General features: G+C 36.6%; 1 protein-coding gene across 2 annotated transcripts in view; it reads left to right on the top strand.

Annotated features, from left to right (window-relative positions):
• LOC105001992 (L-lactate dehydrogenase C chain) overlaps nucleotides 1-11,425 on the top strand; it is a 27,375-nt gene that overhangs the window by 12,333 nt on the left and 3,617 nt on the right. The window contains exons 5-7 of one of the 2 annotated variants that reach the window (XM_010858443.1): nucleotides 3,513-3,686; nucleotides 4,977-5,094; nucleotides 8,249-8,372. In XM_010858443.1, the coding sequence (XP_010856745.1) occupies nucleotides 3,513-3,686; nucleotides 4,977-5,094; nucleotides 8,249-8,372 (416 nt within the window). The remainder of the gene's footprint in view (nucleotides 1-3,512; nucleotides 3,687-4,976; nucleotides 5,095-8,248; nucleotides 8,373-11,425) is intronic. The other variant, XM_010858444.1, reaches the window with a different exon arrangement.

Genomic DNA, 11,425 nt, shown 5'->3' with positions numbered 1-11,425 from the left:
TAGACAGACCTTTGTTGGCAAAGTAATGTCTCTGCTTTTTAATATGCTATCTAGGTTGGTCATAACTTTTCTTCTAAGAAGCAAGCATCTTTTAATTTCATGGCTGCAATCACCATCTGCAGTGATTTTGGAGCCCCAAATAATAAGGTCTCTCACTGTTTGCATTGTTTCCCCATCTATCTGCCATGAAGTGATGGGACCGGATGCCATGATCTTAGTTTTCCTAATGTTGAGTTTTAAGCCAGCCTTTTTACTCTCCTCTTTCATTTTCATCAAGAGGCTCTTTAGTTCTTCTTCGCTTTCTGCCTTAAGGTTGGTGTCATCTGCGTATCTGAGGTTATTGATATTTCTCCCGGAAATCTTGATTCCAGCTTGTGCTTCATCTAACCCGGCGTTTCGCATGATGTACTCTGCATGTAAACTAAATAAGCAGGATGACAATATACAGCCTTGACGTACTCCTTTTCCGATTTGGAACCCGTCTTGTTGTTCCATGTACAGTGCTAACTGTTGCTTCTTGACCTGCGTACAGATTTCCCAGGAGACAGGTCAGGTGGTCTGATATTCCCATCTCTTTAAGAATTTTCCACAGTTTGTTGTGATCCACACAGTCAAAGGCTTTGGCATAGTCAATAAATCAAAAGTAGATGTTTTTCTGGAACTCTCGATTTTTCAATGATCCAGTGGATGTTGGCAATTTGATCCCTGGTTCCTCTGCCTTTTCTGAATCCAGCTTGAACATCTGGAAGTTCATGGTTCATGTACTTGTTGAAGCCTGGCTTGGAGAATTTTGAGTATTTTGCTAGCGTGTGAGATGAGTGCAATTGTGCAGTAGTATGAACATTCTTTGGCATTGCCTTTCTTTGATATTGGAACGAAAACTGACCTTTCCATACCATTTCCTTTTTTTTTTTCTTTTTAAAACAATGTCATTTAGCAAATTTATGATGATAAACCACACCCATCCAAAGTACACAATACTTTTGTTTTTCCCAGAATTATTGGTATATAATTGACATGTAAGTTTTATGCATTGTTGTTTAGTCACTAAGTTGTGTCCAGCTCTTGTGTGACCTCTTGGACTGTAGCCTGCCAGGCTTCTCTGTCCATGGGATTTCCCAGGTAAGAATAAAGGAGTGGGTTGCTATTTCCTTCTGTAGGGGATCTTCCCAACCTAGGGATCAAACCCATGTCTCCTGCACTGGCAGCTGGATTCTTTACCACTGAGCCACCAGGGAAGCCTATCATATGCTGTGAACTTATCATATACAGATGAACATATCATATACAGATGAACTTATTTACAAAACAAGTATAGTCACGGATGTAGAAAACAAACTTACGGTTTACCAGGGGACGGGGAGGGAAGGATAAATTGGGAGATTGGAATTTATGTATGCACACTACTACACATAAAATAGACAACTAATAAGCACTAATGTATGGCACAGGGAGCTCTAATCAGTACTCCATAATGGCCTATATAGGAAAAGAATCTTAAAAAGAGTGGATATATGTACATATATATATATTGTTTTGTGTGACTTTTATGAGTTAATGCTATCAAGTCTGTATTCTTTATTATACATGGACACAGAAGTCTGTTTCATCTGTTTAGTGATCTACCAGGAGTGGATATACGTATAACCGATTCACTTTGCTGTGTACCTGAAACTGACAAAACATTGTAAATCAGCTATACTCCAAAAAGGGGCTTCCCAGGTGGTGGAGTGGTAAAGAATCTGCCTGCCAGTGTAGAGACACGAGAAACAGATTCAATCCCTGGGTCAGGAAAATCCCCTAGAGAAGGGAATCGCAACCCACTCCAGTGTTATTGCCTGGAAAATTCCATGGACAGAAGGAGCCTGGTGTAGGCTACAGTCCATGGGCTTGCAAAGAGTTGGACAGGACTGAGCACACACACAGAATACTCTAATAAAAATTGAAAAAAAAATTTATTCAAAAGAGAATAAAAAGACAGTAAAGTGAAAATAAAATGATGGAAAAAGATACTGCATACAAATAGGAGCTAAAAGAGAGCTGGAGTTGCTATACTGATATCACATAAATTAGACTTTAACACAAAAATTATTGTTGCAGACCAGAATATTATATAATGATAAAAGGCTAATAGATGCAGATAAGGCAGTAAACAAAATTACACACTGAATTATGATTTTAAAAAATAATTTACTAACCCATGAATGAAAGGAATTTTCTTCAACCTCATAAAAAAATATTTATGAAAAAACCCCAGCTAGCCTTATACTTGATGGTACTAGACTGAATGATTTTACTTCTAAGACCAGGAATGAGGCAATGAGACTTGCTTTTGCCACTTCTGTTTAGCATCATGCTAGAAATTCTAGCCAGAGTAACTGAATAGAGATTTATCAGATATTTTAAATGAACTATTTTAACTGTGGTTAATGAACTAAAACAAAGCATGTCTAAAGAACTAAAGGAAATAATTAGTCTGATCTCTCACCAAATGGTGAATATTACTAAATAGATAAATATTATTTTTTTAAAAAGAACAGAAATTCTGAAGTTAAAAAGTTAAATGAACATTAACTGGAGGGACTCAATAGCAGAGTGAGAAAGCAGAAGGAAGAATCAGTGGACTTGAAGACAGGGTAGTTGTTTAATGCCTGGGCTTTCTCAGGGACAGTTTCTGTTGATGTTTTTTTCTCTTTGTATGATATGTATTTCCTTATTTTGTTTCATGCCTCATAATTTATTGAAACTTGAACATTAAAAAAGTACAATAGGGAAACTCTGTAAATGAAATTCTTTCTTCTCAGCGTTTGCTCTGCATCAGCTTGTTGTTTGTTTTGTGACTTTTATGAGTTAATTCTGTGAAGTCTGTGTTTTTTCTTATATGTGGACCCAGAAGTCTATGTTTCATCTGTTTAGTGATCTGCCATTGATTGGACAAAACTTTCCTTAAATTCTTGGAACCGCAAGATACCTCCCAGTCTTTGCTGCAGGGCTCTGTGTACAAGTTGGGGCATGCCTTCAATACTTAGCCAGGCAGTTTATAACTGTGCCTTTGCCTTTACTTCCTGCTTTCATAGAACCTCATGGTTAGACAGAGCTAAAGTTTACAATCTTCTCTTGTTTTTCCTGAGCATGCACACACCTGCATACAATCCTAAGCATGCGTGTGGCTTTATTCTAAGTAGGAGACTCTGATAGTTTACATGAGGCCGTGGTGATGGAGAGGAAAAATCTAGGTGATCTTAAAGAGATCATTCACCGATCATTAAATATACAGAGGCATATATGTTATTTCAAAAAAGAATCTTTCATTTTAAAATTCTGATGGTGAATCATTTAATCTTTTAAAATCCATCTGAGAGATTATCTTTTTTTCTTTGTTGACTTGCTTCATTTTGAACTCTAATGAATCTATATTTGACTCTAAGTCAATTGATCTGTCTATTCAGAAAATCAAATTGTAAGAAGAAGTTACTATGAATCTTTCTCTAACAAGAAATTTTTCTTCCTAGTGGATATTTTGACATACGTTGTCTGGAAGTTAAGTGGTTTACCTGCAACTCGTGTAATTGGAAGTGGTTGTAATCTAGACTCTGCCCGTTTCCGTTACCTAATTGGACAGAAGTTAGGTGTACATCCCTCCAGCTGCCATGGTTGGATTATTGGTGAACATGGTGATTCTAGTGGTAAGTGTAAACTCATTACAATTATATAATCGCACTTCTCATCTTTAATAATGCTTATTGTCCTTAAAGTGTTGGCATTTTACTGTTTGTTTTCCTTAACTTTCAGTCTTTTGTGGCATTGATTTAGCTACCTCACACAAAATAGTGCATAGAGCATATAGCTATTTTAAAATTCAATTTTTTTTTTTGGTCTGGAGCACTTTCATTGTGGTTTTAAGGACAGAATTATTAAGATATAATACACATCCCATAAATTTTACCCATTTAAAGTGTGTAATTCACTGCATTTTTATTCACAAAGTTGTGCAACCATCACCACAGTCTAATAGTAGAAAATTTGCATCACCCCCAAGAACTCCCATTCCTGCACTCACGACCTGCCCTAACCACAGGCAACCATTAATCTACTTTGTGACTCTTGAGATTTGTTTTTCCCTGATTTTACACAGAAATAAAAATTTTTAATGTGTGATTTAAACTATAACTTAGGTCATATGTCTTGGCTCTTTTCCTAACTTAAACATTTAATCTCTGCTACACAATTAGAACTTCATGCTTATAATGCTCTCTAATTCTGTGATGTGTATCAGTCTTCTTTCCATAATGCCAGTAGATCCATTGAGAATAGGCACCATTTATTCCTTTATTCAATCATCCATTTTTTCAAAACATTTAATAAGTAAGTACTTCTCTTTTCTTCATACTTCAATGGTCATAGTATAATAAGTATTTTTTATTTGATTTAAACACAATTTTTTGACCAGTGCCTTAATTTGGCACCTGTTGGCTTCTGTTATTGTCTTAGCTTAAAAGACAATAATCATTAAAAATAATTTTCCAGATATGTTTTAATTTCTCCCATTTAATATTCCATGATTTTATTTTTTTAAAAACTCTGTATGGTTTAATAGTATGATATTAATTTATTGCTTTTTGCCCTCTTATAATATTTTGTAATTTCTTATAGATTATTTTCTTTGTGTATTCTATATTTGTATCTTGCTTTAACATGCCTCCTTACCACAAATTACAAATAAATTCTACTGCATATTTTATGATACTTCATAATTTTAGTTTTTACATTTCTCTCTTTTGTCTATTTGAAACTTATTTTTATATATGGTGTAAGGTAGGAACCTAACTTTATTCTTAAAAACCACACTAAACTTACCATATATGTATAAATTAATAAAATATGATAAAGCCAACACCTGGGTAAAAAAAATCCACTGCACTTAAACAACTGAAGTATTGGGAAGAACGGTTCCTTATGAGATTTATTTCTTTTAGTGCCTTTATGGAGTGGAGTAAATGTTGCTGGTGTTGCTCTGAAGAGTCTAGACCCTAAGTTAGGAAGTGATTCAGACAAGGACTCTTGGAAAGATATCCATAAGGAAGTTGTTGGAAGGTAACATTAGTTATTCGCTTTCTTAGTACCTTAATAATCAGTTGTAACAACATATTTTACAGACAAAAAGTATAAAAGTTGATTTTTGCTTTTTGTGAGGTAAATAACATTCTGAAAATTCCCAAAGTTGGACTCACATAATGCATAGCTTTCTTTTGGAGGACATTTTTCAAACAGAAAAGAAGACAGTAAGTACTTTCTGTTTCTATGATTTTGACTAAGTGTATCATATAGGTGGAATCCTTCAGTATTTGTCTCTTAGTGACTAGTTTATTTTGCTTAGCATAATGTCCTTAAGGTTCATCCATATTATAGTATATGTCAGAGTTTCCTTACATTTTAAGACTGAATAATATTCTGTTGTATGTAAACATACCACATATTGCTTATTCATTCATCTCTTGATGGATTCTTGGTTGGCTTCCATGCTTTAGCTATTGTGAATAATGCTGCTGTGAATATGCATGTACAGATCTCTTTGAGACTCTGTTTTCAGTTCTTTTGGGTATATACCCATAAGTGAAATTGCTGCTGCTGTTGTTCAGTCGCCCAGTTGTGTCCGACTCTTTGCAACCCCATGAACTGCAGCACACCAGGCCTCCCTGTCCCTCACCATCTCCTGGAGTTTGCCCAAGTTCATGTCCATTGCATCGGTGATGCTGTCCAAGTGTCTCTGATGCCCTCTTCTCCCTTTGCCCTTTGTTTTGAGGAACCACCATACTGTTTTCCACAGTGGCTATACCATTTTACATTCCCATCAATACTGTAGAGAAGTTCCAATTTCTCCACATCCTCACCAACACTTGTTATTTTCTCTTTGACAGTGGCCATCCTAATGGATGTGAGATGGTATCTTATTGTAGTTTTGATTTGCATTTCCTTGATTAGTGATGCTGAGCATTTTGTCCTGTGCTATTTGGCCGTCTGTATATCTTATTTGGAGAAATGTCTATTCAAGTCTTTTGCCTAGATTTGAATTGGATTTTTTGTTGGTTGTTGAGTTTTAAGAGTCCTTACTATATTCTGGATATTAATCTCTCATCAGACAATTTACAAATATTTTCTTCCATTCCATAGGTTCTTTTTTAAAACCCTAGTCATAGTGTCTTTTGATGTACAAAACTTAGAAATTTTCATAAAGTCCTTTTGTCTGTTTTTTCTTTTGTTGCCTTTTGTGTTCTATTCCAAGAAATTGCCAGGTGCAATGTTATGAAGTTTTGCCCTGTGTTTTCATGTAAGAGTATCATAGTTTTAGGTCTTATATTCAGATCTTTGATTATCTTGAATTTGTTTTTGTAAATAGTTTTAGGAAAGGGTCCAATTTTAATCTTTTGCATGTGGATATCCAGTTTCCCCAGAATCGTTGGTTGAAATGACCGCCCTATTCCCATTCAGTGATGTTGGCACAATTTTTGAAAACCAGTTGAACAGATTTTCAGATATGGAGGTTTACTTCTGAGCTTTCTATTCTATCTCACTGGTCTATATGTTTATGTTGATGCCAGTACCATGCAATTTTGATTACTGTAGTTTTATAGTTTAGTAAGTTTTGAGGTCAGAAAGTGTGAGTTCTTCAGCTTTCAAGGTTGTTTTAGCTATTCCGAATCTCTTGAGATTCCATATGAATTTTAGGGTGAGTTGTTCAACTTCTGCAAAATCTATCCTTGGGAATTTTATGGGAATTTCACTAAATCTGTAGATGGTCTAGGGTAGTATTAGCATCTTAATATATTAAGTCTCCAAAGTAATTAACCTCCAATTAAAATAAATAAATTAAAAAAATATATTGTCTCCAATTCATAAACATAGGTCGTGTTTCCATTTATTTATGTCTTCTTTAATTTCTTTCATCAGTGTTTTGTGGTTTTCATTGTTCAAGTCTTTTACCTGCTTGGTTAATTCTGAAGTACTCTTTTTTTGGTGCTATTGTAAATGGGATTGTTTTACTAATTTCCTTTTTAGCTTGTTCATTGTCATTAAATAGGAATGCAGTATTTTAATGTTGACTCTACCTGCTGCTGCTGCTGCTGCTGCTAAGTCGCTTCAGTCGTGTCCGACTCTGTGTGACCCCAAAGACAGCAGCCCACTAGGCTCCCCATCCCTGGGATTCTCCAGGCAAGAACACTGGAGAGGGTTGCCATTTCCTTCTCCAATGCATGAAAGTGAAGAGTGAAAGTGAAGTCGCTTAGTCGTGTCTGACTCTTAGCGACCCCATGGACTGTAGCCTACCAGGCTCCTCCGTCCATGGGATTTTCCAGACAAAAGTACTAGAGTGGGGTGCCATTGCCTTCTCCCTGCTACTTTCCTGAATTCGTTTATTAAAAGTTTTTTTGTTGCTGTTGTTGTGTGTATGGAATCTTCATGGTTTTTGTATATAAGATCATGTCATCTATAAGTAGAGGTACTTTTATTGCTTCCTTTCCAAATTTGAATGCCTTTTATTTGTCTTTCTTATTTAATTTTCTGGTTAGAACTTACAATGTTGTGATGAATGGAACTGGCAAAAGTGAGCATCTTTGCCTTATTCTTGATCTTAAAGGAAAAGCTTTTAGTTTTTAACCATTGGGTGTAACTTTCACTATGGGCTTTTCATATATGGCTTTTATTATGTTGAGGTAATTTTTTACAAGCCTGAGATAAGAAATTACATAATATTTAGGATTATGCTATTTTCCTTTGACAAAATATCAAAACATTTCCCCATGCTTTAATATATTATTGGTTTAATAATATATCCTTAGGGAAAATATGTAACTTAAAATTATATAAAGTTTAATGTTACATTGACACCTTAAAAATTTTATGTGGTCAGCAAGATATATATGCTTTCAAGGTGATCAGATTCTATGTTTGGATATTTAAGCAAAAATACAAAAATTTGAAGCTAAGTTTCATTTCGAGTGGCACAAATGACCTAGTTCTCTGCCTTTATGGTAAACAAAAGATAAATTACTACTTACAGTGAATAATGAAGTTTATGAGAATAATATAGAAATTTTTATTGCCTATTCAGAGATAATTTCAAGAAGAGATCTCTAAGAAAATTTTAAGAGTGTTATTGACATATAGGTTGCTTTAGAATGGATGCTTGAAAAATATGTTCTCTCTGAATCAATTCTCATGAATTTGATTTTCTTACTTTCCACAACTGTAGTGCCTATGAGATTATCAAGCTGAAGGGGTATACCTCTTGGGGTATTGGACTGTCTGTGACAGATCTGGTAAAATCAATTTTGAAAAATCTTAGGAGAGTGCATCCAGTATCCACTATGGTGAAGGTAGGCTTAAATAGAATCTTCACTTATCATTCTTTTAATAATGCTGAGTCCTTACTATGTGCCAGTCATTACACAAAATGTTGAGAATATATTGGTGAACAAAACAGTCAGAAACCCTGACCTTATAGAGTTTAATGAAAGATAGCAACTTAATAAAACAGTTACAAAAGCAAATAATAACACATTTTGTTAAGTGCCATGATGACAAACTATGAAGTTCTTAGAGTATACAAGAAAAGAATTTAACTGCTCTGGGGAGGGGGCATTCTTGGTACAGGCAGGCAAGCTTTTCTAAGGAAGTAAAATGTGACCTAATCTGAATAATGAGTAGGAGTTAATTTGGAAGGCTGGACTAATATTCCAAGCAGAGGGAGGAACACATGTGAAGGGGACCTGAGGTAGATATAAAAAGAGGACACTTGAGAATCTGGAAGGAAAAAAAAGGTCAGTTATTGAAATGCACAGAGCAAAGGGAACATAGGGAGGTGTATGATAAGGCTGGGGGAAGTAGGCAGGTTGGGCCACTGAAAGTCTTATAAATGTTATAAAGGTGTTTGGGTCCTTACCATAAGAGCTATGGAAATCTACCAAAGAACTTAAGAAAGGAACTGGTTTTACAGTCTTTGTTTTTGTTGTTAAAAAGATTCCTGGGGTTGTGATAGACAGAACAAATTTGAAGGGGACAAGAGTATAGGTGGGTAAACTTGGGAAGAGGCTGTGTATTACAGAAAAAAGTAGTAGTAGAGATGAAGAGCGGAGAAGGCAATGGCACCCCAACTCCAGTTCTTTTGCCTGGAAAATCCCATGGACGGAGGAGCCTGGGAGGCTGCAGTCCATGGGGTCACTAGAGTCAGACACCACTGAGTGACTTCACTTTCACTTTTCACTTTCATGCATTGGAGAAGGAAATGGCAACCCACTCCAGTGTTCTTGCCTGGAGAATCCCAGGGACGGGGAAGCCCAGTGGGCTGCCATCTATGGGGTCGCACAGAGTCGGACACGACTGAAGTGACTTAAGCAGCAGCAGCAGCAGCAGAGATGAAGAGATGGGGACAAATTTGAGATACATTGTGTTTAAGAGGTAAAATTCATAGGTCTTGGTAATGGAGTGAGGTGGCAAATGAGGGAGACAAAGGTCATTTTTAGATTTCTGTTTTGCACAGTTAAATGGTAGTATAATCCACTGAGGGAAGGCATATTCAAAGAGAATCAGATTTGAAGATCATGTTTGCAATTAGGGAGAAATTGAATTTGAGGTGCCTTTGTAATGTCTGAAAAAACAGGCAGTTGGGTACAAGCTTCTGGAATTCATGAAAGAGTTTTGGGTTGCAGTTATAAATGTGAGCATCATCAGCATGAAAACGGTAAGCAACAGAAGCCAACTCAAACTAGCTTAGGCAAAAGAAGATATGTTGACTCATGTAACAGAAATGCCAAGGAGGCCTGAACCACATGCTCAAATTGTATCATTAGAGCTATTTTTTCTCTCAATCTCAATCTCAAAGCTATTTTTTTCTCGAAACAATCTTTGCTCATCTTTTCACTCTTGTTGGCATTAATATCCTGTGGACATTTTTCATAGAGCAACAAAGATGGCATGCTTAGAGCCGACAGTAGCACTACCCTGCCTCTCCATTGCCCATATTAATTTCTTGATAATTGGCTTTTTGGGGATTACTTGTCCATTCCCATGATACTTGTCGGTTAGGGAGAGGAAGTTACTGAAAGGAAAAGAGAGGTTCTGTGCTAAAAAAAAAAAGATAAAGAGATACTTGACAGGCAAAGACAATAGATATCCCTTACACATGGTAACTGAAATCATGAATTTCAATGAGCTTGCCTAAGGAGAGAGTATAAAGTGATAAGACCGATTGAGTCTTGAGGAATTTCAGTTTTGAAAGCTGAGTTTATAGTGTGAGTCCACGGAGCTGACTAAGTGGTGGCCAGAGTTAAAAGAGAAACCAAGAGAACACAAAACCATGGTAAGCAAGTGAAAGGAGGATGCCTTAAAGATGAAAGGATTGGTTTTCTGTTGTTGATTGATGTGAAGTCATGTAAAAAGAGGGTTTGAAAATGCAAGGAAGATACAGTCACATATGTCATTGAAAGCCTTAGCAGGAGATGTTTAATAAAGTAATAGGAATGAAAAAGTGTGATTGGAGAACACCAGGGTCTTCTTAACTTCGGCAGTATTGACTTTCGGACCAGGTAATTCTTCATTGTTCAGGATGACTTTTGTGTTGTGGGATGTTAGCAGCATCCCTGGCCTCTACTCATTAGATGCCAGTACATACCAATTTTGACAATCAAAAATGTCTCCAGATATTACCAAATGTCCCTTGGGAGGCAAAATCATTTCCACCTGACAGAACCTCTTAAGTAGCTGGGGAAATTAAAGCCAGTGTGGAAGTAACTCAGTCATGTCCAACTCTTTGCGACCCCATGGACTGTAGCCTGCCAGGCTCCTCTACCCATGAAATTCTCCAGGCAAGAATACTGGAGTGGGCAGCCATTCCTTTCTTCAGGGGATCTTCCTGACCCAGGGATTGAACCCAGATCTCCTGCATTGCAGGCAGATTCTTTACCATCTGAGCTACCAGGGAAGCCCAAAAGCCAGTGTAAACAGCTCTTTTGACTTAAGTGACTGAAAATAGAGCAGTAATTGGGGAGGAAAATCAGGGCAAGGCAAGTTTTTTTCTTTTAAAAGATAAGACGTAAAGAAGATATTGGAGATAGAAATAATAAGCAGAGAGAGTGTTGGTTAATAAGCAGAGCATTTGTGAGGATATTAGACCTAGGAATGAGGAGGAATAGATATCTGTTTTAATAGAATGGATGTGAGAGTTGGACTGTGAAGGCTGAGCGCCAAAGAAATGATGCTTTTGAACTGTGGTGTTGGAGAAGACTCTTGAGAGTCCCTTGGACTGCAAAGAGATCCAACCAGTCCATTCTGAAGGAGATCAGCCCTGGGATTTCTTTGGAAGGAATGATGCTAAAGCTGAAACTCCAGTACTTTGGCCACCTCATGCGAAGAGTTGACTCATTGGAAACTG

This window comes from Bison bison, unplaced genomic scaffold (genome assembly GCF_000754665.1).
Source record: "Bison bison bison isolate TAMUID 2011002044 unplaced genomic scaffold, Bison_UMD1.0 scf7180017864388, whole genome shotgun sequence".
Lineage (NCBI taxonomy): Eukaryota > Metazoa > Chordata > Mammalia > Artiodactyla > Bovidae > Bison > Bison bison.
The sequence above is the reverse complement of the archived record's forward strand: the minus strand, read 5'-3'. Positions and strand labels throughout refer to the sequence as shown.